The following is a 27,498-nucleotide window of genomic DNA, read 5'->3' as shown; positions in this document are numbered from 1 at the left end:
CGCTTAACAACTGTGGCAGGGAAATGGGGCAAAACTCACTTAACAAATGTCTCACTTAACAACATAAACTTTGGGCTCAATTGTGGATCTAAGTCGAGGACTACCTACATCTCGGAGCCTTTTTATTGGAGCGTTTTTTCCGCTGCTGCTGCTTTGCTTTCCCCTGACCTGCAAATTAGGTATCAGATCCAAGCATATTCTGGGAGCGCAGAAAAGGAAAAGTTTTTCCTTAATTTGTCGTGTTTCAAAAAAAAAAAAAAAGTCGGGCAACCTTCTGTGCTCGGACTGCAAAACCCCTCCCAATGCATTCTGCGGATCATAAAGGTGTCCTGCAACGCGTTGGGCGTGAGAGACAGAAACGGTTTCCAAGCGCGCTCCGGGACCGAGCAAACCCCTCCCGCGACCGGCACAGGAGCCTCGTCCTCCGAGTTCCCCCGACCCGGGATTCCTGTCACGTGATCGCCAGTCTTCGGACAAGATCGGCTTTCGTTGCGTCGCTCCCGTGACGTCATCCAGAAGAGACGAGCGGCACAGGTCGGGGTAGAAGCGTTGGGTCAGGATATAGCCGCCCGGTTCCAAGATGGCGGCGGCGGGAGCCTGGAAGGTGAAGCAGGACATGCCGCCGCCGGGCGGTTATGGACCAATCGATTATAAGAGGCGATTGCCCTATCGGGGGCTCCCGGGTGAGGATGGGGAGACGGGGTCTTGAAACTCGGGGGCACGGGTCTTCAGGAGGCGGCTGGCTCTCGGTCCCTCGTCTAAGCTAGGGCTGGCTGTCTTGCTTTTGAATAAGCCACCATGGGCTGTGTTCATACGCGGAGTCCAAGCCGTGCTCTTCCAACCGTTCACATGACACCCTAAACCTGTAAGATGAGCCCACTCTTGCAGCTTGAGGTCTGCTGTCAAACCACCCGGTCGTGGCTTATTCAGCAAGCCATGGTTCGGTGTGTTGTGCAAGGCATCTGAGGAGCTGGCTGGTAGGTTTGTGTGAGAGTTGGGGGTTCTCCACAGGTGCTAAAGGAAATGGGGAGGGGGCGCAGCCTTTCAACCGATTTATCTCATAGACACACACACCCCATTAGAGCAGCTTCTGAAGAGGGTCTCTCATTATCCTTCCCATTCAGCAGATTGTCCTGTATAGGGTTCCTATACAGGTAGTCCTCAACTTACAACAATTCATTTAGTGAAATTTTTATTTATTTATTTATTTTTATTTTTATTCCATTTATATCTCGCCCTTCTCCGAAGACTCAGGGTGGCTTACAAGCTTAGCAGTAGCCTTCATTCTATGTATATGCCTGCTTATTAGGGCTTTCACACACACCCCAAGCGGCATTATTACAAAGTCAGCTTAATTGCCCCCAACAATCTGGGTCCTCATTTTACCTACCTCAGAAGGATGGAAGGCTGAGTCGAGCCTGGTGGGATGCAAACCTGCACTAATTGCAGGCAGCTGGTGTTACTGAAGGAGGCATTAGCCCACTGCTCCACCAAGGCTCTTTTGGAACTGAAAAAAATGCCTTATGACCGTTTTTCACACAACCATTGTAGCATCTCCAGGGTCATGTGATCAAAATTCAGACATTTGGCAACTGACTGATATTTACGACAGTTGCAGTGTTCCAGGGTCATATGATCACCTTTTGCAACCTGACAAGCCAAGTCAATGAAGAAGCCAGATTCAGATTATATTCTGCAAGGAGTATAAATCCTTCCATTCCTCACCATCCAGTCAGAGCTGAAGAAGCTTCTTGGATGAGAAGCGAAACGTCTTTAGAGAAAAAAAAGAAAGTCCTGTTGCCTCGTGAAGAAACACTTTTGGGGCAACCATGATCTGAATGACTGAGAATCTCCATAGATACGAAGCCAGATTCAATTAACAACTGCAGTGATTCACTTAACAACTGTGGGCAAGAAATGTCATAAAATGCAGCAAAGCTCACTAAACAGCTATCTCGCTTAGCAACAGAAATTTTGGGCTGAATTGTAGTCGTAAGTCGTGGGCCACCTGTATATGCCACTTCAAACTAAACTAGCCGAATGTGCTAATTGTGATTGTTTATCAGGGACAGGATGCAACACCGCTTGCTAATCCCCCCCAATTTACCTTCTGAAGATGAGCAGGAATGATAGCCTTAATGTGAGAGGAAAGACCTAACTTTTTTGGGAGGGGTGAATTATTCTCAAAATATCTCCAGATATGTGCTGGCTTGGAAAAGGAGGGGCCATTTGGTGGTTAGATCTGTTCATACAGATAAACGCTTTTGTTCTACACTGATGACTTATATAATACAGTCAAGAAGATGTGAAAACGTATGAACCAGTTTGGTCTAGTGCAGGGGCGTCAGACTGCCGGCCCGCAGGCAAGATGCATCACAAAACTGCGCCCAGCAATGGGGAAAAAAAGTCACGATACGTCGCGACACGTCACATGACTTCGTGAGTTTGACACCCCTGGTCTAGTGGCTAAAACACCAGGCTACAAGCCTGGAGACATTGAGTTCTGGTCCTACTTTAGGCATGAAAGCCGCCTGAGTGACTGAACCAGTGACTCTCAGCCCAATTCACATCAAAGAGTCGTGGGGAAAGTAATAGGATGAAGGAATATTAGCTATGTTCACTACCTTGAGTTACTCATAACAATAAAGGCAAGCTAACATAAAATAATTACAGGCAGCTCTTGACTTATAACAGTTCGTTTAGTGACTCTTCGAAGCTACAACGGCACTGAAAAAAATGCCTTGCGACCACTTTTCACACTTACAACCATTGCAGCATCCCTATGGTCACCTGATCAAAATTCGGACGCTCGACAGCTAGCTCATATTTATGACGGTTGCAGTGTCCCAGGGTCACGTGATCATTTTTTGAGACCTTCTGATAAGCAAAGTCAGTGGGCAAGCCTGATTCACTTAACAACCGTTTTACTAACTTAAGTGCAGTGATTCACTTAACAATTGTGGCGAGAATGGTCACTGAACAGCTGCCTCACTTAGCAACAGAAATGTTGTGCTCCGTCGTGTTTGTAAGTTGAGGACTGCCTGTAAAATAGTCATGATGAAAAACTGCAATATGGTCATGGAATCAGCAAGTAGGAATCTCCCTGAACTTCACGTCTAAAGGGGGGAAAAATCAAGGTGTCCTCATGGCCTTTGAAAACTTAGCCACCCTTGGAGCTTTTTCTTTTCCTTTCTTGTTTTACTGTTACAATTATTAAAGGTAAAGGTTCCCCCGCACATGCGTGCTAGTCGTTTCCAACTCTAGGGGCTGGTGCTCATCTCCGTTTCAAAGCTGAAGAGCCAGTGTTTATCCGAGGACGTCTCCGTGGTCATGTGGCCGGCATGACTAGACGCCAAAGGTGCACGGAACGCTGTTACCTTCCCACCGTAGTCCCTATTTTTCTACTTGCCTTTCGAACTGCTAGGTTGGCAGAAGCTGGGACTAGTAACAGGCGCTCACTCTGCTACGTGGCACTCGAGATTCGACCCGCCAAACTGCCGACCTTCTGATCGACAAGCTCAGCGTCCTAACCCACTGAGCCACCGCGTCCCCTATGTTACAATTATTGGTGGTTGCTAATAAACATGAGGATTTCATTTTGCTTTTTCTAGGTTATGGCCTTCTTGCCATTGGGCTTGGGGCTTTTGTTTTTGGCTCTTACTCTATTTTCAGATGGAACTGGGAGAGAAGGTAAGTTTGCAATCGTTCCCTTCATTTAATTGGCCCGAAAAATATGCACGACAGTCTCAGGCTGCCTCTGCTCAGCACATTAACCCATACATTGGTTTGTCTGGGTTTCGTTCCGTGCATGTGGCACTCGGCTAATTGTGATTTATTCCTTAATCCATGATATACATTTAATCAACAGATCAAGTTTTACATGGAGAATTTTGATATACTGATGAAAACCGTTATGTGGAGAAGTTTAGTATTCCAGGGCAGAGAATGTGGAAGTAGCATCCACAGAACACCTGGCTGTTTTGCCACCTCCGACCGTATGGATGCTGAAGGGACTCGGAAGGATGAACTTATTATGTTCTTGCTTTAAACTGGGATAAGGAATGTTCCTTCTTCCTGAGTGTCCTGGATAAGGTTACGGTTGTGTTGTCTTGGAGGAAAGCAAGTACAGTATAGGCTTGGGATGTTTTTATAGCTCGATATTTTCTATGCTCCTCAGTTTTTCAGACTGGCTTCTTTCTCATTTCAACCTAGAAATGCCAGGATTTGAACCTGATACCTTCTGAACAACTATCCTTTTAGCACTGCATGTTGTTTCCCATCCTGGTGCCTTAAACTATGCCGGGAGGGATTTTGTGAGTTGACATCCACCAATTTTGGAAGGGATCGGGTGGAGGACTCTGCTGTAGTAGTCTCAGATTCTCCAGAAGTGGAGATAAGAATTCCCAAGGTCTTAAGAGGACCTGGATGATACCCACAAGTTTTATTCCCTCTTTACTGAAGGGTGAATGAGATCTGTTTTTTCCAGCCCTGGTAACTTTAATATGTGTGGATTTCAGTTCCCAGAGCCCCCAGAACTAACGGGTGGACTTTCAATTAAGAATTCTTCATCCACCATGCTAGAAGTTGAAGTCCATACATCCCAAGGTTGCTGAGGTTGAGAAACACCATGTTACAGGATCTGGAAACCAATTTTGTCCTTTCCTAGCACGTTTTATGGGGTCACCTTCCTGCTCTTTTCCCACCTTTTCTAGACTACAGGCCTTTGAGGACATGGAAGCCCGGATAGCAATGATGCCTCTCTTAATGGCTGAAGATGACCGAAGGTAAAGTTCAGCTTTCTAGGCCTGGGTGCTGAGAGACTTTTACCTCCTCTATTCCTTTTATTTAAGCCATAGTTTCTGAGCCTCAGCACCTTTTGAGATATGTAGGCTTCAACTCCCAGAGGACTCCAGCCAGTCACGTTGTTTGGGGATTTCTGGAAGTTGAAGTCCATCTTAAAGCAACTGAGGTTGAAAAACACTGGCCTAAGCAGACAGCAGATTTTTCACACACACACCAAGCATTCAAAGTTACAACAGCATTTAAAAAAAGTGACTTATGGCCGTTTTTCACATGACCATTGCAGCATCCCTATGAACTACATGTTCAATATTTGGGCATTTGGCAACTGGCATGGATTTATGATGGTTGCCCTGTCCCAGGTTCATGTGATCCCCATTTGTAACCTTCCCAGCTGGCTTTCGACAAGCAAATTCAATGGGGAAGCCAGATTCACTTAACAGCTGCAGTGATTCACTTAACAAGTGTGGCAAAAAATGTCCTAAAATGGGGCAAAACTCACTAAACTGCCTTGCTTAGCAACAGAAATGTTGGGTTCCATTCTGGTCATAACTCGAGGACCACCTATGTGACATCTGCTGTTAATGGTTGTCCAGCTTCTGCTTGATTTCCATTAAGTATATCTTCTCAATTGCTGAAACGGTTTCTGCCTTTCTATGGTAACTGTTACTTCCCTTAAATTTTATAACGGAAAATTACATCCAGTTTTGGTTGCCACAATACAAAAAAGATGTTGGGACTCTAGAAAGAGTACAGAGAAGACCAACAAAGATGATTAGGGGGCTGGAAGCTAAAACATGTAAGGGACGGTTGCTGGAATTGGGAATGTCTAGTTTAATGAAGAGAAGGACGGGGGACATGATAGCAGTGTTCCAGTATCTCAGGGGCTGCCTCAAAGAAGAGGGAGTCAAGCTATTCTTCCAAAGCACCAGAAGGCAGAACAAGAAGCAATGGGTGGAAACTACTCAGAGAGAGAAGCAACGTAGAACTAGGGATAAATTTCCTAACAATTAGAACAATCAGTGGGATGGCTTGCCTCCAGAGGTTATGGGTGCGCCAACACTGTAGATTTTGGACAACCACTTGTCTGAAATTTATTTATTTTATTTATTTTAATTCCATTTATATCCCGCCCTTCTCCGAAGACTCAGGGCGGCTTACAAGCTTAGCAGTAGCCTTCATTCTATGTATATGCCTGCTTATTAGGGCTTTCACACACACACCCCCAAGTGGCATTATTACAAAGTCAGCTTATTGCCCCCAACAATCTGGGTCCTCATTTTACCTACCTCGGAAGGATGGAATGCTGAGTCAACCTTGAGCCTGGTGGGATGCGAACCTGCACTAATTGCAGGCAGCTGGTGTTACTTAAGGAGGCATTAGCCCACTGCTCCACCAAGGCACCAAATGGTACAGGTTTCCCTGCTTGAGCCAGGGGTTGGACTAGAAGACTTCAAAGGTCCCTTCCAATTTTGTTACTCTGTTTTTCTGTAAATCAAAATTGCCTTTCTGTCATTTCCTTGTGTTGGCTCTGCTCCCTGGAGCAAAAGAGAACAAGCAAAGGTGAATCGTAGGGGAAACCGTGATGCTGCAGTTAATTTATCAGAAACTACGGTAAGGCCCTGCCCTGTTGTGTTCAGCAATTGTGCTTAGGGTCAGCCAAAGCCAGCTTATAAATGAAAAACCTACAAGTGGACAGTGTTTGGGTGAAGCCATTATGCTTCCCTGAATCCACAAAACATACTGAACTATCAATTGGCTTGTTTGGCTTTGCCTTAACACACTGTGTGAACTTTTCCATTCTGGTTTGCAAACCATGGCGACTGGCTGAGTTCACAGACTGTGCTAAGGAATTATAGTTCATTCAGTAAACAGTGGGTAAGTAAATTGCAACAATATACTGTGTGAACATGGTGCAGATAGAGTACCCTAGATAGCTAAGAAAGCAAATGGATTTTCAAATGAGTTTTTATTTAGGGCACAAATGATCTGGCTCAAATTATTTTTGGACACATGATCCAAAGACCCACCTCTCTGGAAAATTCTAGACTGCTGGGAAAGATAGAAGGAAAGAGAAGAAGAGGATGATCAGCAGCGAGACAGCTGGAGTAAGTCACAGCGGCCATAAATGCACAGATAGAGGAGGACATTTGTAGCTCAGGATTGGACAGTGGAGTCCTTGGTGCTTTCTGAACTTGATGGTTTTCTTTCAGACGTTTCATTACCAGACTAGATAACATCAGGGCACTGCACTGCGGTTTGGTAATGAAACATCTGCAAGAAAACCACCATGCTCAGAGACTCCACAATATATGGACTATTGGAATACCTGAAGGATGAGTGTCAAGGTAATAACTTAACAGCTAACCAGCTTTTGTAATGTGAGATGTATGATGTATCGTTGGGAATGACTCAGCAGGGTCTATGTCCCTTTAAGAGCCTTTGTAGAAAAGGCTTTGTGTTCTCTTTCTTGCATTTCCTGCTATAACCGCTGTGTGTTGGAGCCTGCTGTACTAGCACCTGTATGTATATTGTTCCTGGTGTATGATATTGTAGATAGTGTAATATAAACCACCGTTTAATATAGACCACTGTGTTTACTCCTGGGTTATTTCAGTACAATAAGACTGTGCATGCTCTGACAATGAGACTGTGGTCAGACACACACACACCGGAGAAAATCTATGTGGTTGCTAAGAATCAACATCGATTTGATGGTGCCTTATTGAACGATGGATGCAAGCTGAATTAAGATGACAATTCACTGGGAAGCACAAGATTTAACCCTTCCTGAATGCAAAGAGACTTTTTTCCTCTCTTAATTGTCAAGGACTTGACAGAAAAGCTAAGTTTTCTTAGTGGGCAAACCCAGAAGAGTATAAACCTTTGGTGAACTGCTTGCAATTATGGACAGCAGCTAAGCTGGCAAGAATCGCCAGAATTGAACTTTATAGATAGCCTTCGATTTACAATCACAACTGAGACCAGAACATCTGTTGATAAGCAACGCAGTGACCTGTGTTTGATTTTAAAATTTGTGTGTGTGTGTGTACTCCTCCCCAAGCAAGGAGAGTGATGAGGACAGCAACCCATCACTTAGCACATAATGTAAACTTACAAAGTGTTTGAAATAAATTTGTTAACTGCAACAGCTAAGCGGGCCTACAGCATTTAAGCCATAAACGAGGAGCAACAAAATAAAACAGACTACCTGAAATTCCCCGATGGTGGCTGTACAATAACAACAAAAAGCTTGCCAGATGTTATGTTCTTCCCATGAGAATATCAAAGTACATAATACTTCTCGACCTATGACATAATTGAGGCTCAGATTTCCATTGCTAAGCAAGGCCGTTGTGAGGTGAGTGGCCCCATGTTACGACCTGTTTTGCCACAATTGTTAACTGAATCACTGCAGTTGTTAAGTTAGTAGCACAATTGTTAAGTGAATCTGGCTTCCCCCTTGATTTTGCTTATCAAAAGGTCAACAAAGGTGACCATGTGACCCTGGGACACTGCAACCATCAGCATGGGGGGATGCTGCCATGCTTGTTAAGTGTGAAAAACGGTCATAAGTACCCTTTTCCAATGCCCTTGCAACTTCAAACGGTCACTGAACAAATGTTTGTAAGTCAAGGACTACCTTTATTGCAGGATGTGGTAAGGTTTTTAAAGTTAAGTGTCCGTGCAAGATCATATACCCCAAAAATAAGACCTGGTCTTATATTTAATTCTTGCTCCAAAAAATGCATTAGGGCTTATTTTCCAGTTAGGGCTTATATTCGGGGAAATACGGTATTAAATGCGCCCGTCTTAACGGGCTTATTTTTGGGGTGGAGCTTATATTACAAGCATCCTGAAAAATCAAGCTAGGCAGGACTTATTTTCTGGTTGGGTCTTATTTTCAGGGAAAGATGGTAGTGATGGTCCTCAGCACGGTGAAAAAATTACAGGCCAAACCAGACGCAGAGGTAAGCAACCTCGGCTCTTTTATGACTCATGGACTTCAACTCCCAGAATTCCATGAGTCATAAAAGAGCCGAGGTTGCCTACCCCTGGGCCAGCAGGACCCGGTTTACTGAAACTCTGAATCCAGCCCCATATAATTTTGTGAAAGAACTAAATTTGGCCAAAGGTAGGGATTCAAGGTTTTGGTTATGATCTTTAAGTCCCTACATGGCATGGGTCCGCGATACCTCGAGGACCACCTGCTGCCGGCGTCGATTCCCCTCCGCCCTGTGCGCGCCCACAGAGAGGGCCTCCTCAGGGTGCCTCCTGTCAGGGAGTGTCGACTGGTGGCCCCCAGGGGGAGGGCCTTCTCTGTGGGTGCCCCGGCTTTGTGGAACCAACTGCCGGTGGAGCTCCGGACGACATCAGACCTCCGATCCTTCCGTCGCGGGTTGAAGACCCATTTATTTGAACTAGCGGGTCTAGCCTGATGGGGGTACATGGGTTTTTATTGGCTTGTTTTATTCTTGTTTTAACTTGGGCACTGATTTAATTGTTTTTTAATGTTTGTAATGTTTATATTGTTATTTATATTTATGCCCTGTAAACCGCCCTGAGTCCCTTTGGGAGAAGGGCGGTATATAAATCTCAATAAATTAAATTAAATTAAAATTAATTCATTTGCATAAATACCCAGGATGCCTCATTCCTCCAAACTCTCTCTGCATATACGGGCAGCCCTTAACTTACAACTTATTGCTGCTGTGACAAGACCCCAAAAATGGACTTGATTTCAAAGTTCCAACATCAGCAGGGCCACCCCTCCCTCCCCTCCCCCGCAGTCACATAATACCCATATTTTGTGCCCTCAGCATCTAGCCCTGCATTTATGGGCATTTTCAGTGTCCCACTGTCACATTATTGTGATTTGCATCCCTTTTGCCAGAAGAAAATCGGCATTTGTTTGCAGTTTACCGCAAAAACCCAGTCCGCTGTGGACCACGGGTTATGTCACGATCAGATGTTCACTTAATGACTGCTGTGTTCCCCTTAAGTGACCACTGCAAAAAAGTTGATAAAATTGAGTCCGGTCAGGTGGTCACCCGCTTTATAACAGTCACAATTTAATGACCGTAATTGCCAGGCTGAATTAACTCAAGGGCCACCTGAATGTGAGTCAGATCATCCTGATTTTCTCTCTTTGTCTACTTTTCTCTCTCTCTCTCTGTGTGTGTATCTCTTGTGGAAGGACACTGCGCCTCTTGCGTCATAATTTTGATGAGGAAGCGAAGATCATGAAAGACGTCCCTGGCTGGCAGGTTCGAATCTTTGGCAATTTTGAAATAAAAGGAATTTCTTTTTCCTCCTGTTGCACCCCACATTTTTCTTCTCCCCCACTCCTTAACCCTTGGCTGCCGGTCTCTTCTGAAGCCTTTCCCTACACAGCTATAATATAGGGCAGGGGTCTCCAGCCTTGGCAACTTTAAGACTTGTGGACTTCAACTCCCAGAATTCCTCAGCCAGCTTGGCTGGCTGAGGAATTCTGGGAGTTGAAGTCCACAGACTTAAAGTTGCCAAGGTTGGGGACCTCTGACACAGGGGCCATTTATGACTAGGTTCTTCTGGGTGGCCTTAGATAACTTTTGGAGCAGTCAGAAAACGGAGCACCAAAGGAGCACTTTTTTTACCAGGTGGCCAGAGGTACTTTTGCAGACTTTAATTTAGTGCGGGGGTCCCCGGGCCACGGATCGGTACCGGTCCATGGCTTGTTAGGAAACGGACTGCACAGCTGGAGGTGATGGAGACGAGCGAGCCAAGCTTTATCTGTATTTGCAGTTGCTTCCGGGCACTCTCAAGGTGCTGGTTATCACCTATAAAGCCCTACATGGCCTGGGTCCGGGATATCTGAGGGAACACCTGCTGCCGGCATCAAATGCCCTTCGCCCAGTGCGCTCCCACAGGGAGGGTCTGCTCAGGGTCCCGCCGGTAAGAGACTGCCGGCGGGCGACACCCAGGGATAGGGCCTTCTCGGTGGGAGCGCCTGCCCTCTGGAACCAGCTGCCGGTGGAGCTGAGAACTGCCCCCGACCTTCGATCATTCCGCCGGGGCCTGAAGACCTGGCTCTTTGAGCTCTCGGGCCCAGACTGAGGAGGAATTTTTAATTTGGGGTTCTTTTTAATTGACTACAGGGTTAATTTAATATTTTTTAATTTGGTTCTTAATTTTTGTATTTTGGATTTTTTAATTTCCTGTAAACCGCCCTGAGTCCTCAGGGAATAGGGCGGTATATAAATATAACAAAAATAAATAAAATAAATAAAATCACCGCCTCAGCTTTACCTCAGATCATCGGGCATTAGATTTTCCCAGGTGTGTGAACCCTACTGTAAACCACACACGTGAGGGAGCTACGTTGCACCCTCTTCCTCTTCCTCCCCCCCCTCTTCCCGGTCCGTGGAAAAATTGTCTTCCACGAAACCAGTCCCCGATGCTAAAAGGATTGGGGACCACGGATCTAGCGGGACTCCAGAGTCCGGATGGTTGAGGTCAGTGGAGGGAGTAAATGGACTCAGCAGGACGGCCAAGTCATTTGACTTTTCACTGTAGGTGAATGCCCTGGACATTCAACCACAATTGGGACCAGAATTTCCATTGCTAAGTAAGGTGGTGGTGAAGTGAGTCACACCTGATTTTGCGACCTTTTTTCCGCCAGCTCTTAAGCGAATCACTGCGATTGCTAAGTAAATCCTCAGTCTGTCGTGGTTCCAATGGATCAGGGCTTTTCAACCAGTGGTACCGGTACCACCTGTGCTACATTGGCACTTGGCAGGTGGTACGTGACCATCCTAGAAAAGTGGTAGTGGGGGAGGGGAATGAGCGAGAGACAGCTGGAGCTGCAGGTATGTCAGGACTCAACGAAAGCGCCAGGATCAGCACTTTTTCGGGGCTGTCAGTGGAAGCGCCAGGATCAGCACCAGGCTCCAGCTGGAGCTCAGCACTGATCCTGGCACTTCTGCTGAGCCCAGAAGAAGCGCCGATCAGCTGGAATGTTGCAGCATCTCCAGGGTCTTGTGATTTACATTCAGATGCTTGGCAACTGATTCATATTTATGACGGTCCCAGTGTCCCAGGGTCATGTGAAGTGACCAAAACCTGCTGCAACCACCCAGCAGAGGGGGGGGAAATAAAAACCAAACACCCCCACCCCAACCCCACTGCCAATCCTCAACAGAAACGCTCACAACAATGAAAACCTTGGACAGGAGGAAGAGCGCTGCCAGGCAGGCAGGCAGGTGTCTTGCTCGGCTGTGGCTTGGGGGGCACTTTTTTCAGTGCCATTGTAACTTAGAACAGTCACTAAGCGAACTGTTGTAAATCGAGGACTGCCTGTACTTAATCACTTTTTTTTTTGGTCAAGTTTTTGACACCTTGCTAGGCGACTGGCGGTACTCGGATGTTGCCATATCCTAAAAGTGGTACAATGGGTGAAAAGGTTGAAAAGCCCTGCAACAGATAGAACCGGGGGGCCCCCGGAGGCCAAAAGGCGTCACCCTGAATCGGAAACTCCCCAAAAGGCAATTGAAACCTGTCTTCCATTTGTCCCCTTCTTTAATTCGCAGCTGGTAATAAGCCTCCCTCAAGTCCAGCTTTGTAAAAATCTTCCCTTTGGCTAGGTGGGCTAGCCTGTCTTTCCTCAGAGGAAGGGGATACATGTTTTCTACGCTGACAGCCTTTAACCCTCTAAAGCAGAGGTCTCCCACCTTTTCGGGCTTGAGCACCAGAGGGGAGGGGAGCAGCTTCAAAATTAGTGTGCGCGTGCGTGCACAGGGTGCGGCACTAGCAGCCCCGTTCGGGCATGTGGCATGCGCTGGCACCGTGCACACGTGCACATGGCCATGCACCCCTCACGGGAGCTAGCGGCCCGTTCATGCATGTGCAAACGGGCTGCGCAAATGGGCTGCTGCAGAGTTCTTTGCCTAACCTAGATAGATAGATAGATAGATAGATAGATAGATAGATAGATAGATAGATAGATAGATAGATAGATAGATAGATAATCTTTTTATTGTCATTTTTTACTGTGGGCACAATGACACACATTAGAAATGAAATTTAGTTGCTTGCTGTCAAAGTATACTCATACATAACAAACATTTTAACATGCTATATACAACATATGTGTAGACCCACCCCCTTACATATAGCTAACACATAAATTTTAATCACTGTCCATCTTGAAAGATAACCCCTGGAGGAAACTTCAGAGTTCACGAGGTTGATACTGTATGGAACAGTAGCTGGATGTTCTGTTTCGGATATCATTATCGTATATTTGATTTTTTTTATCCTGCCTTTATTATAATAAATAATAAATAAATTATGGTTTATAAATAACTCAAGGAGGCCAGCGTACCTCCTTCCTTCTCCTGATTTCCCCACAGCAACAATGCTGTGGATTTCGGCTGGCCCAAGGTCACCCAAACGGTTGTCGTGCCTAAGGCGGGACTAGGACTCAACCTCTCCTGCTCATTGGTCCAAAGTCATCCAGCCCAGGGTGGGACTAGAACTCAACCTCTCCTGCTCATTGGTTCAAAGTCATGCGGCTTAAGGCAGGAGTAGAACTCACGGTCTCCTGTTCCTAAGCTAGCACCTTAACCACTAGACCAAACTGCTTTTCCTCCCTGAGTATTGGCTGACCTGTTCCCTCTCTCTTTTCCCAGGTTGGGGAGTCTGTCTATCATACCACACGCTGGGTGTCCCCCAGAGCTGATGAGCTGTACTTCCTTCAGCCAGGCAACGTTCAGTATGATGTCTTCTTCGGGTACACCTGGACCACATAAGCATACAGGGGTTGTGGAAAGACCCACCCCTCTCGCTTTCCCAGGATGGAACACATTTCTTAATAAACTACTGCTCTCTGGAGCATCGATCCATTGCCTGCTGCCTTTCTCTTTTCTGCCCCCTCCTCCTCCTCCTCTTCCGTTTTGCCGATTATTTTATTGCCATAAACAGTTAGCAAAAGAAACCAAACGAGGAATAGGCAACCATCGATGCGCGTCACGAAAACAAAATGACAACCTTCAACTTTACCCCAATGTAATGCATCAAAAAAAGGTTTCTGTGAAAAATTGGCAAATGGAATAGAGACAGGTTTACTCTTAGTATTAAAAAAAAAGTGTTGTGATTGTTTAATGGTGAAATCGCCAAGCCAGCTGATACTTTCCACTTTTACCCATTCTTGAATAAGTTGCACTTCAACCAAATGTGAACACTCTTTGTACATCCTCCGAGAAGCCGTGTAATTTGTGGGTTGCAACATACAACATAGATATTTTTTTATTTATTTATATCCTGCCTTTATTATTTTTAATAAATAACTCAAAGGCAGTGAACATACCGGTAACTAATACTCCTTCCTTCCTTCTATTTTCTCTACAACAACTCTGTGAGGTAGGCTGGGCTGAGAGTATGACTTGACAATCGGTTGCGTTTCTTCTAGACCAGGGGTGTCAAACTCGCAACATCACGTGACGTGTTGTGACGTATTGCAACTTTTTTCCATTGCTGGCAATGAGGTGGGCGCGGTTTCACTATGATGCATCCAGCCCACCGGCCAGCAGTTTGACACCCCTGTTCTAGGAGGAAGATGAGGTAGGGATGGTTTTCTTCTCAAACTTCCTGTCCGGGGTCCAAACCACTGCAAGGTTACTATATTAATAAAAAGCGAATATCTGTAGCTCAGGATTAAACGGGCAGGGGGCAGCGTTTGCTGGTGGTACTCTGAGCTTGGTTGTTCGCTTGCAGACGTTTCATTGCCAATCTGGGTAACATCATCCGTGCAGTGTGCCTTCATAGGTTCTGGGGAGGTCCAATAATTTCAAGCCAAAACATCCAGATAGAGTGTGCTTGGCTAACCTTTCGCTATTTCCTCAGGCTTAGGGAGAAAGCTTCATCCACGTGAGAGCAGGTGTTGAAAAATCCCCTTTCTTGAACGGAAAACGGTATTAAAGGAGAAACGGTCTTACTGGTGATACCAACATTTTCTAAGACCAGTGCAGTTCGGAAGCAGGAGCCACACACCCCCAAATTATATTGCATGCCCTAAGATAGGCCTGACACTGTTATTTTAACAGTCTCCAAAATTTTCCAAAACTTGGGAAAGGGGAGGAGAGAAACCCCAGCCCTGCCTGTGATGTAACATGGCTTTCTTCATTGGCTGCGTTGGGACTTTTTCCCCTGCACCCCGTTTCCACTGTTGGGTTCATCCCAGGACTACCAAACGGTCAACTTGTTTTATGCACTGGTAGTTCTTCGACTTACAACCATTTGTTGAGTGTCCATTCAAAGTTACTACAGCACCAAAAAAAAAGGTTCCTTACAACTGTTTTTCACACGACTGTGGCAACATCCCCTTGGTCCCAAATTCAGATGCTTGGCAAGTGGCTCATATTTGTGACGGTGTCCCAGGGTCACCTGATCATCTTTTCACAACCTTCTGACAATGCAAAGTCAATGGGGAAATTGGATTCACTTAACACCTGTTACTAACTTAATGACTGAAGTTATTGACTTAACAACTGTGGCAAGAAAGGTCATAAAATGGGGCAAAATTCACTTAGCAACTGTCTCACTTAGCAACATAAATCTGGGGCTCAGTTGTGGTCATAAGTCGAGGACTACCTATAATTGGGAACACACACACACACCCTCCCGACAGCATTCCATGAAATGAAATGAACTTGGTGGAGCAGTGGGCTAATGCCTCCTTAAGTAACACCAGCTGCCTGCAATTAGTGCAGGTTCGCATCCCACCAGGCTCAAGGTTGACTCAGCCTTCCATCCTTCCGAGGTAGGTAAAATGAGGACCCAGATTGTTGGGGGCAATTAAGCTGACTTTGTAATAATGCTGCTTTGGGGGGGGGGCAAAAGCCCTAATAAGCAGGCATATACATAGAATGAAGGCTACTGCTAAGCTTGTAAGCCGCCCTGAGTCTTCGGAGAAGGGCGGGATATAAATGGAATTAAAATAAAATAAATAAATAAAAATAAATTTAGGTGTCAACCTTCAGCTCGAGTATCTAAATAAAGTCCAGAATCACTTTCATTTCTGAAAAACTTACTGGTTTATTGAATATACGGCATGGTATAGGCCAGGGGTAAGGAAACTTGGCTCTTTTATGACTCGTGGACTTCAACTCCCAAAATTCCTGAATTGGCCATGCTGACTCAGGAATTCTGGGAGTTGAAGTCCACAAGTCATAAAAGAGCCAAGGTTGCCTACCCCTGGTATAGGCGAAGGAAAACTAACTCTAAAAATCCCAAGACATCTAACCAAAGCATATAACAATATCATTTCCAGCCAAAACTCCCAGATGTCCACATCGTTCATGGGAGCACCTTCTCGTTGTTTTGAGAACCTTCTGGTATTTTCTCCACAGTGGTTAGAATGTCCTTGAAAAGTTTCCATACCTCTTCGTCTCAACAAAACATCTGCAGAACAGGGGAGGTTTTGTTTCTCTAACTAACCCATTTACTCTAACGACAAGATGAAAACAATAAGGGTACACAGCTGCCAAGTTTTCACTCTTGATGTTAGGTCTGATTCTTCGAGATTAGTGCATCCAAAGCCAAACTGCTTGAAGCGTTGCCTCTCGTCATAGCAGGAACTGGGTTACAAGTGATGGTGTTTGTCTAAGAATCCAGGCTCCAGAGAGGACTGCTCTTTTGTCTAATAATCCAACAGGATTCTTCTAATGGAAAGGTAGCAGCTTAAGGTCCTGGGGGGACCTGTAACACACCTGTGCCTTGAGGAACACTGCTGTGATTCCCAATCAGTCTAATTAACCTGTTCTTGGCAATCTCCATATCAGTGACATCAAAGGCCTTCTGCCCCACGTCTGCTTTCCCATGTTTCCAGGGCTGAATCCGAGGAAGCTCCAGGAAGTCCTTCTGGTTCTCCCTGAAAAACATTGGGGGGGGGGCAGTGGGGGCAAGGGAGAGAGAATTTGTGGGAGGTAATTCATACAATTGTCCCTATTCTTTTCACTGTAGATGTAGTCCTAGACTTACAACTGTAATTGAGCCCAGAATTATGGCCATAAGTCATTCCAGTTGTTAAACAGGTCACCGTGTGACTGCACCCAATTTTCCTACCATTTTTTTTGCCGCAGTCATTAAGTGAGTCACCATGGTTGTTAAGCAAATGTGGTGGATGTTAAATGAATCTATTGTCCAGTGGGTGTTTTTTTGTTGCAGACTGGAAATAAATATCAATATCTGGCAAAAACAAAACACTTCGTAAAGCACAGTCACGTGACCCCAAGATGCTGCAAAGAGTCATAAATGAGGACCAGTTGCCGAGCATCCAAAACATGGTCACATGATCACGTGTGGGGGACAGGTGCTGAGACTTTGAATCTGGCTTGTAAGCTGCCCTGGGGAGGTCTGTTGTAATTTGAACAGTTGCTAAGTAACCAGTCGTAAATCAAGGATTACCCATAATATTATCGCTATGCCAATTCCGTCCCAAAGAGAATTCACCTTGCAAATCGGAGCAGAACAAAGTGGTTGCATTCACACAGCCCCATTTTTGCAGGGGCCCATCAGAGTCCTCCTGGATGCAGGGGTGTCCATGGGGGGCGATTTAAAAAGTAGAGACCGACAGGACAGTCCAGTTCAAGCTTTGCAGATTTTTATGGGCCTCTTCCCTTTTGGGATCCCAAAGGTGCTTTTCCAGAAGCAACTGGATTTTCTTCGGTTTTTTTTAAAAACGTTTCACTTTTCATCCAAGAAGCTTCTTCAGGTCTGACTGAACAGTGAGGAGCTATGTCAGAACTGGAGAAGCTTCTTGGATGAGAAGAGAAACGTTTCCAAAGAAAAAAGCCAAGGAAATCCACTTGCCTCATGGAAAAGCGCCTTTGGAACCACCGTGACCTGGATGGTTGAGAATCTCCATGTTGTTTTTGTTAGTTGCGAAATCATGTTTGACCCATCGTGACCAATTCTTACCTGTGATCTGATTTATATGCATTGCCCCTCAGCAGTTCTTCCCGCAAGGAATGCAGGACTTTTGCAATCAGCAGATGGTTGCTACTAGTTGTAGTTTCCTGCAGCTTTTGCAAAAGGAGTTGGGTGGGAAGTTGGAAATCCGGTGAGGAAGCAGTGGGCTGTGGAAATGGAAAGCAGAAAGTTGATTGCAGGATTTGTCTAGCAAATCAAGTGGATTTGTATTTTTAATCCTTTTTCACTGACTAATGCAGGTAGTAGAACACCAGAATAATAGAGTTGGAAGGGGCCTTGGAGGTCATCAAGTCCAACCCTGTCAAGAGACCCTCTACCATTTCAAACAAATGGTTGTCCAGTCTCTTCTTAAAAACCTCCAGTGTTGAACCTTTCACAACTTTTCCTTTCGACCCCAAACCACCCCAGTGATGCCCTCAACGTGATGTCCCGTTGCCTGGAGGCGGTTCGGGTCTGGATGGGGAGGAACAGACTTCAACTCAACCCCGACAAGACTGAGTGGCTTTGCATACCTTCATCCCGGGTTTATTCGGACATTCCACCTCTTGCTATGGGGGGTGAACTATTACCCCCCGTAGATAGGGCTCGCAACTTGGGAGTCCTCCTAGATTCACGGCTCACCTTGGAAGACCATATAGGAGCTGTGACTAGGGGGGCTTTCGCCCAGGTTCGCCTGGTGCGCCAGTTGCGGCCCTATCTTAGCCGGGATGATTTATGCACGGTCACTCATGCGCTCGTGGCCTCTCGTCTGGACTACTGCAACGCTCTCTACATGGGGCTGCCCTTGAGGACCACCCGGAAGCTCCAACTGGTACAGAATGCAGCCGCGAGAGTTGTGTTGGGAGTCTCCCGATACTCCCACGTTACACCTCTGCTCCGTGAGCTGCATTGGTTGCCAGTTGTCTTCCGGGTGAGATTCAAGGTACTGGTAATGGTGTTCAAAGCCCTCCATGGCATGGGGCCGGAGTACCTTGGGGAACATCTGCTGCCGGCATCAAGCTCCCTGCGCCCTGTGCGTTCCCACAGAGAGGGCCTCCTCAGGGTGCCACCGATCAGAGAATGTCGATTGGTGGCCCCCAGGGGGAGATCCTTCTCTGTGGGCGCTCCGGAGCTGTGGAATCAGCTACCGGTAGAGCTCCGGATGGCGCCCGATCTTCGCTCCTTTCGTCGCGATCTCAAGACGTTTTTGTTTGTACAAGCCGGCCTAGCCTGATGGGGATTGGTGGGGTTTTTTATTTTTTGGTTTCTTAATTTTATCTTGGGGTTTTAGAATTGTATACCAATTGTTTTAACTTGGGCAATCATTTAATCTCTTTTTAATGTTTGTATTTAGTATTTTACTCTGCCCTGTGAACCGCCCTGAGTCCTCAGGGAGAAGGGCGGTATAGAAATATTATTAAATTAAATTAAATTAAATTAAACTTCTGGAAGCAAATCGTTCCACTGATTAATTGTTGAAATTCTAACTGTCAGGAAATTCCTCCTTAGTTCTAGGTTGCTTCTCTCCTTGATTACTTTCCATCTGTTGCTTCTTGTCCTGTCTTCAGTAGCTTTGGAGAATAGCTTGACACCCCCCCCCCCCCCGTCTTTGTAGGAAGCCCTCAACATAACTTCAGCTTATGATCACAATTGTCAGTGGAACTTTTGTCGCTAAGCGATGCAGTCGTGAGTTGTCCTCGATTTTATGACCTTTTTTGCGACGGTCTTTATGTTAGTCACACAGCTGTTAAGTGAATCTGGCTTCCCCCATTAGCTATGCTTGCTGAAAGCCAGCTGGGAAAGTTACCAATGGTGTTTATAAGACCCTGGGACGCTGACAGTTGCCAAGCACCCAAATGCCAATCATGTGATTGTGGGGACACTACAACAGTCGTAAGTGAGAGGACCTATCCTAAGTCATTTTTTTCAGCACAGTTATAACTTTGGAACATTCACTAAATGAGTATAGTAAACCCAGGACTACCCATAATTTCAGGCAATCAACAGGCGGGCTCAGCCAGTAATTTGTGAGTAGGGAAGAAAAGCAAAACCTGACTCAGTTGGTTCTTGGGTGGGAAAACTCCACAACATTTCTTCAAACACCCCAGAAGTTTAGGGAAAATCATTTCCAATTTTCTGCTAAGAATGCTGCGCAAATGTGTCCATGAAATTACCACGAGATGAGCAAACTTTTGTTGATACTTTGCCTTAAATTGTTCTAAATAAAACTGTGGCTTCCCTAGCAAGATATATCCAGAGGTAGAAATATGCCTTACTGATACAGAATAAGATGAATGAAACATTTTGAATGAAGGAATCAATGGTGATACATACTCCAGCAGATACATACTCTGTCATTTGGTTACCCAATTAAAATGAATTGCAGAAGGAAAAGATAAAAGAGCACCTTAAATTTAAATTAATTTGGCTATTCACCAAGGTCACACAAAAGCCATGAAAAAATCTTACTGCTTGTCATTTCATGTAGGTGTTCACCTAGAAACCAGGAGACTGTGAGTTCCAGTCCTTCCTTAGGCATGAAAGCCAAATGGGTGACTTTGGACCAATCACCAGGAGATTCTGAGTTTTAGTCCCGCCTTAGGCATGAAAGCCAAATAGGTGACTTTGGACCAATCACCAGGAGACAGTGAGGTCTAGTCCCACCTTAAGCATGAAAGCCAAATGGGTGACTTTGGACCAATCACCAGGAGATTCTGAGTTTTAGTCCCGCCTTAGGCATGAAAGCCAAATAGGTGACTTTGGACCAATCACCAGGAGACAGTGAGGTCTAGTTCCACCTTAAGCATGAAAGCCAAATGGGTGACCTTGGACCAATCACCAGGAGACGGTAAGTTCTAGTCCCGCCTTAGGCATGAAAGCCAAATGAGTGACCTTGGACCAATCACCAGGAGACGGTGAGTTCTAGTCCCGCCTTAGGCATGAAAGCCAAATGAGTGACCTTGGACCAATCACCAGGAGATGGTGAGTTCTAGTCCCGCCTTAGGCATGAAAGCCAAATGGGTGACTTTGGACCAATCACACTCTCTCAGCCCCATTCACCTCACAAGGTTGTGGGGGTTTTGGGGGGGTGGAAGGAAGAAGAAATATTAAGTACGTGTATGGCCTTGAATTACTTACAAAGTAATAAAGGAGGATAAAAATAAAGTAAATAAATAAATTTTATCTGCTGCCTAAAACTCAAAATAGAAAAATGGAAGTGAAAACAGCCTGAAACTGTGCTGTCCAATTCAGCCATTTTGCTAGTTAATATGGGCATGTGACCGCTGGCTCATGACCGTTTTTCAGGCTTACGACCCTTGCAGCATATGATCAATGATCACATGATCAAAATCCAGACGCTTGCTACCGACTCATATTTATGACAGTTGGATTGTCCCCGGGTCATGTGATTCCCCCTTTGCGACCTTCTGACAAGCAAAGTCAGTGGGGAAGCCAGATGCTCCTAACAGCTGTGCTACTAATGGTATAACAACACCAGTTAGTAAGAAAGATCATAAAATCGCTCCAAGGTCATTTAACTGTCTCGCTTAGCAAGGGAAAGTTTGGGCTCGATTGTGGTTGTAAGTCGAGGACAACCCTGTAATGGATTTCCCACCGTTCCTGTGGGCTTTCTTCTGAATGCATTGCATTGCCCAGGTCCTCCAAGACAGACAAGGAATCCCCACCTCCAACCCAGCCATCCCAGTTTGTAGGGACAGCTGGCCTGCCCCCAAAAGTGCAAAGGTGCCCACCAGTCCCCAAGAAGCTTCTTCTGGTCCTCCTCCTGATTCTGCTGGTCTCTCTTCCTGGAGAGGAACATCCTTCTGGAGGTTACTCTTGGAGAAGAGAAGTGGCTCGTGGAGCTGTGGCTGGAAAGTCTGGATGGTGGGCAAGGTGATTTTCCGAAGCTGGGTTGATTCTTCTGGAGGAACCCAAATGGTTCTTTTGGAGAGCTTGATCTTCTTTCTGTAAAGCTTGGAGGCTCCAATAGGAGGCAAGAAGAGATGAACTCTGGGAATCCCACGATCCTGGGAAAAACCAGCAGGCGTTTCGGTAGCCTGATCTTCACCTCCTCCTCTCCGTAGACCTTCATCTCTGGGATCACCAGAGGGGGAATGACACCTCTCCTGCAGAGGCTGCTTCTCCAGTGATTTCTTTTCCCAAGAGTCCACAGGATCCATGACGTTCTCCAGGAGGGGTCGAAGGTCAACTAGGATTTTTCGGGCGGGCTGCTTTTCCGATAGGACCAAGGTCTTTGGGGAAGGCAAAAGTGGTGGATCTTCCTGGCTGCAACCTGTCCAGAGAGATGGCAATTTGCTTTCTCCGCTCTTTTTTCTTGTGATGCCATTTTCATTCCCAAAGCCTTGTTTGGATGCCGCTGTCAAGTTTCTCTCTTGACTCCTGTTTTTTCTGGTTGTCACTGAAATTTTAAAGAGAGAGAGAGAGGGGGGGGATGATTATTTATCTATCCTCATGATCCTTTTCGTAAGCTGGAACCCTCCAGATCAGGGATAAGCAACCTTGGCGCTTTTATGACTCGTGGACTTCAACTCCCAGAATTCCTGAGCTGGCATGTCTCAGCTTGGAAACCTTTCCCTTTCCCCTCAGCATGGCTGGCTCAGGAATTCTGGGAGTTGAAGTCCACAAGTCATAAAAGAGCCAAGGTGATCTAACCCTGCTCCAGATGTTTAGGTCTTCAACTCTCATCATCCATGGCTGATAGCTAAAGAATGACTACTATACAGGTAATCCTCGACTTACCCCCACAATTGAGCCCAAAATTTCTGTTGCTAAATGAGACAGTTGTTAAGTGAGTTTTGCCCCATTTTATGACTTTTCGTGTGACAGTTCAGAGAATCATTGCAGTTGCTAAGTGAATCCAGTTTCCCCATTGACTTTGCTTGTCAGAAGGTCGCAAAAGGGACTCCGGGACACTGCAACCGTCATAAGTATGAGTCAGTGACCATGCTTCTGAATTTTGATCACGTGACCATGGGGACGCTACAACGATTGTAAGTATGAAAAACGGTCACAAGTCACTTTTTTATAGTGCTGTTGTAACTTTGAACGATCGCTAAATGAACCGTTGTAAGTCAAGGACTACCAGTAATCTCCATTGCATAATCTAATCAATCTCCACCACTTTTAGGCATGCCCCAGAGACCTTGGTCACCTCAGAAAAGCAGCCCCCCTGAAAAATCTTAGTTGACCTTCCACCCCTCCTGGAGAATGTCATGAATGTCATCCCATGATCATGTGATCAAAATCTCTATTGCATAAACCAGAGGTCCCCAACCTTTTGGGCACCAGGGACCAGTTCCATGGAGAAAGGTTTTTCCACGGACTGGAGCGTGCGTGGTTTTGTGTGCTGCCTGCATCCCACGGATGGGGCTTTGCTCATTTGTGCAGACCAGTTGCTCGCATGCCAAGGACAGGTACTGGTCCACGGACTAGGGGTTGAGGACCCCTGGCATGAACTAATTTAAAAGTGCATATCTTCACAGGTGGCAGTCTCCTAACTATTTTTGGATCCGGTTGTCGAACACTGATGATGTTACCTAGTTAGGTAATGAAACATCTGCAAGAAAACAACCAAGCTCAGAGAGCACCAAGGATTCCACATTTCAACCCCAAGCTACCAATATTCTCCTTTATCATTATTTTTGGATCCCTGTTTCTGCACTGCTAGTAGAGCTAGATAGAAACAGATACAGGCAGTCCTCATTTAATGATCACAACTATAACCTGTAACTCAGTCATTAAGCAAAGTGGTCACCATAATTGTGCTTATGATCTTATTTCAGCATCCCTTTTACAGCCCTGTACAGGTGGCTCAGTGGGTTAGGACGCTGAGCTTGTCGATCAGAAGGTTGGCAGTTTGGCAGGTCAAATCCCGAGTGCCGCGTAACAGAGTCAGCGCCTGTTACTCGTCCCAGCTTCTGTCAACCTAGCAGTTCGAAAGCATGTAAAAAGGCAAGTAGAAAAATAGGAACCACTACCATGTGCCTTTGGTGGTCTAGTCATGCCGACCACATGACCACGGAGACATCCTGGGACAAGAGCTGGCTCTTTGGCTTTGAAACAGAGATGAGCACCGGCCCCTAGAGTTGGAAACGACTAGCACGCATGTGCAGGGGAACCTTTACCTTTACCTTACAGGTCGTGAAAGCAAGGATTGGTCATAAAGTTACTTTTTCTTTCACCATCGTCGTAACTGCAAACAGTTGCTAAAGAGTCAGTTAACAAGGACGGCCTATATATGGACAAACAGAGAGGAACTGAGACTAAAGCTTTCATTTTCCAGCTCCCAGGTAAAAAAAAAAAGAAGTTTCAAATAATCCAAATGGGTAATCCAAAAATCTCGGTATGCAGCATGAAGATTATGAACATGATAATCCATAATCTGAGAAATATCCAGAATACAAGTGAACCCCAAATTTCTATTGTCAAGTGACTGTTGTTTAGTAAGTTTCCCATTTTATGACCTTTCTTGCCACAGTTGTTAAGTGAATCACTGCAGTCGTTAAGTTAGTAACACAGTTGTTAAGTGAATCTGGTTTCCCCATTGACTTTGCTTGTCAGAAAGTCACAAAAGGGGATCACATGACCCCAGGACACTGCAATGGTCATAAATATGAACCAAGCCCAGCATGTGAATGTTGACCACATGACCCTGGGGATGTTGCAATGGTCATACGTGTGAAAAATGGTCTAAGTAACTTTTTTCAACGCTGCTGTAACTTTGAATGGTCACTAAACGTTAAGTCGAAGACTCCCTGTACTTTCAACTTTGGGGGTTCATATCTAGCTTTTGGGCACAGCAAGGCAGGCTCTACATTTGGACAGCTCAGTTAAGGTAGAAACTGCACACCCCATACCTTTGGGTGGGATCTTACGCTGGGGAGCCTGGAAGACAAGATTTTTCCAAACAATGCACGGCAGCTTCAGCTGATCCCGGGAATCCTGGCCTGAGAGCCCCACAGCAGCTGCCTTCATCTTTCCCGAGGAGGGGGAGCTTTTTTGCCTATAGTGAACAAAAGGGATGTACAGAGTAACAGAGTTGGAAGGGACCTTGGAGGTCTTCTAGTCTAGTCCAGCCTCCTATATCAGGGGTAGGCAACCTTGGCTCTTTTATGACTCGTGGACTTCAGCTCCCAGAATCCCTGAGCTAGCATGGCTCAGCTTGGAAACCTCTCTCTTTTCCCTCAGCACAGCTAGCTCAGGAATTCTGGGACTTGAAGTCCACGACTCATAAACCGGCCTAGGCCTAGGCCAGGGGTAGGCAACCTTGGCTCTTTTATGACTCGTGGACTTCAACTCCCAGAATTTCTGAGTCAGCCATGCTGAGGGGAAAGAGAGAGGTTTCCAAGCTGAGCCATGCTGGCTCAGGAATTCTGGGAGTTGAAGTCCACAAGTCATAAACCAGCCTAGGCCAGGGGTAGGCAACCTTGGCTCTTTTTTTTTTGACTCGTGGACTTCAACTCCCAGAATCCCTGAGCCAGCATGGCTCAGCTTGGAAACCTCTCCCTTTCCCCTCAGCGTGGCTGGCTCAGGAATTCTGGGAGTTGAAGTCCACAAGTCATAAAAGAGCCAAGGTTGCCTACCCCAAATGGCTGTCTAATCTCTTCTTAAAAGCTTTCAGTGTTTTTGAACATCTAAAATTTCTGGAGACAAGTGTTCCACTGATTAAATTGTACAGATAGTTCTCACTTAACAAGCGTTTGCTTAGAAACTATTCAAAGTTATGACGCCTCCCCCCAAAAACAAACAAACAAACAAACAAACAAAAGATCCTTATGACCTGGTTCCAGAGTTCCAACAGCAGCATTCACAGGGCCCCATTTTGGGCACTGGTTTACTTTTACAAGTGGTTGCAGCATTCAGTGCCATGTGATGCAATTTGCGGTCTGTGAAAAATTCACTCGACCTCCACTTAAGATGGCAAAATCAGCTCGGTTATAGAGGTGTCTTGACTTAAAACATCATGACTTCACAATGGAAATTGCCCAGCTACTTCAACAGTTCTTGCCCTGAGTAAAGGGTTGGACTAAATGACCTTTGAGGTCCCTTCCACTTCTATAATTCTGAATGTGCATTTCTGGAAGCCAGAATATTTGTTTCTTTATCGGCTTGTTAGACTTCCTCCGGCCTATCCTTCAGGCAGCCAAGAAGTGGGAGCTGGGAATGTTAACTTGAAAGTTTGAGCTGGCCTAGAGATATTTCAGCAGGAGTAAAAAAATGGGGCATGCAGCCTTGGCCCCATAGAATGAGGGAACTGTGGCTCAGCAAAACCAGAGAGAGAAAAACACTCCCTTCCCTTTGACATCTTTAAGTATCCCTGTCTTTTGACTTCTCAATTTATGACTACTGTTGAGATTGGAACTTCCGTTGCTAAGCGAAGCAGACACGTTAAATGAGTTGAGCCCAATTTTACAACTTTTTGCTATAGTTAAAAGAATCCAACTTTCCCCACCGACTTTCCTTGTCAGAAGGTTGCAAATGGCAATGACATGACCTTGGGACACCATTGTAAACACACGCCAGTTGCCAAGTGTTCAAATGACCACAAGCACCCTGCAATAGTTGTGAAGTGCGAAAACCAGATCCTTATCCCTTTTTTCAGCGTCATCGTAATTTCAAATAATTGTTAAATGAACGGTTTTAAGTTGAGGACTATCTGAAGAGAATTCGTTTTCATTGTTCAGCCTTTGCATTGTGTCAAAGTGCCAGGCATAAAATAAATATATCTACAGTCAGTCCTCAAGTTGCAACCACAATTGAGTGCCAACTTTCTTCTGTTGCTAAGCGAAACTGCTGTTGGGCGAATTTTGCCCCATTTTACAACCTTTTTTGCCACAGTTGTTAAGCAAATCCCTGTGGCTGTTAGCAACACAGTTGTTAAGTGAATCTGGCTTCCCTATTGACTTTGCTTGTCAGAGGGTCACAAAGGGGGATCACTTGATCCCAGGACACTGCAACATTCATAAATATAAAACAGTTGCCAAGCATCCAAAATTTTCATCCCGTGACCCTGGGGATGCTGAAAGAGTCATAAGTGTGATAAATGGTCATAATTCACTTTTTTCCCAGTGTCATTGCAACTTTGAACCGTCACTAAACAAATGCTTTTAAGTCAAGGACTACCTGTATATATACCACCATGCCGAAACTCAAGAGGACAAATTTTGACAAGAAAAAATTAATGGCCAATTTCTCAGCGGGGGAAATTTACATGAAACTTTTAACTGCTACCTCCTTTTAATGATCCTGTCCTGTTGGCTGGGATCAAACAATTCACCTGTCAGCTTCTGAGCCTAGCCCTCATTGTCTCACCTCTCACGAAGCTGCTGGAAACAGATGAAGCTCCTGGTCGATGTATTTCCGTGTGGTCATAATTAAAAACTTCAGATTTTAAAATAAAGCACGTTGGGTGGAAAGAAGGAAAAGCAAGCAGCAAGGAGATTCAGATGAATGGATGCCAAGGATACCTAATCAAAATTTACAGATTACTTACTGGGGAGATTATTATTTTTTCCAACCAGTCTATGACCATGGACTGATCCACGGGAATCAAACCTGAGCTCTGGATTTCTGCAATTCAAGATCTCAAGAGTTTGTCTTTTGTTTCTCTTTCCACCCCTTTGTGTGCCTGCTGTATTTGAACACCTCTAGTATCTAAGCAATGGAGGCAGACACACCGTTGCAGCCACCAAGACAAAAATCATAAGCTATATTTAAATCTCCAATAAT

At 45.5% G+C, this 27,498-nt stretch overlaps 1 protein-coding gene across 2 annotated transcripts; it reads left to right on the top strand.

Moving 5' to 3' along the window:
* The first annotated feature begins 510 nt into the window (after positions 1-510).
* On the top strand, positions 511-14,099 carry NDUFA13 (NADH:ubiquinone oxidoreductase subunit A13). Of its 2 annotated transcripts, XM_083364849.1 has the most exons (5): positions 514-683; positions 3,612-3,690; positions 4,713-4,784; positions 9,998-10,067; positions 13,470-13,682. In XM_083364849.1, the coding sequence occupies exons 1-5, from the start codon at positions 581-583 to the stop codon at positions 13,587-13,589; spliced, it is 444 nt and encodes a 147-aa protein (XP_083220975.1). In that variant the 5' UTR covers positions 514-580; the 3' UTR covers positions 13,590-13,682. The 2 variants fall into 2 exon arrangements, with proteins under 2 accessions (XP_083220974.1, XP_083220975.1); XM_083364848.1 differs by lacking the exon at positions 9,998-10,067 and having other exon boundaries at positions 511-683; positions 13,470-14,099.
* Positions 14,100-27,498: the final 13,399 nt, after the last annotated feature.

Source organism: Vipera ursinii (genome assembly GCF_947247035.1).
Source record: "Vipera ursinii genome assembly, chromosome: 1".
Lineage (NCBI taxonomy): Eukaryota > Metazoa > Chordata > Lepidosauria > Squamata > Viperidae > Vipera > Vipera ursinii.
The sequence above is the reverse complement of the archived record's forward strand: the minus strand, read 5'-3'. Positions and strand labels throughout refer to the sequence as shown.

What these genes read in the sequence shown, in the direction of transcription:
- NDUFA13 (XM_083364848.1), top strand. Translation starts at nt 581, where the DNA reads ATGGCGGCGGCGGGAGCCTGGAAGGTGAAGCAGGACATGCCGCCGCCG. An exon ending in AGATGGAACTGGGAGAGAAG is followed by an intron (nt 3,691 to 4,712) that starts GTAAGTTTGCAA and finishes CACCTTTTCTAG; the next exon opens with ACTACAGGCCTTTGAGGACA. An exon ending in ATGGCTGAAGATGACCGAAG is followed by an intron (nt 4,785 to 13,469) that starts GTAAAGTTCAGC and finishes CTCTTTTCCCAG; the next exon opens with GTTGGGGAGTCTGTCTATCA.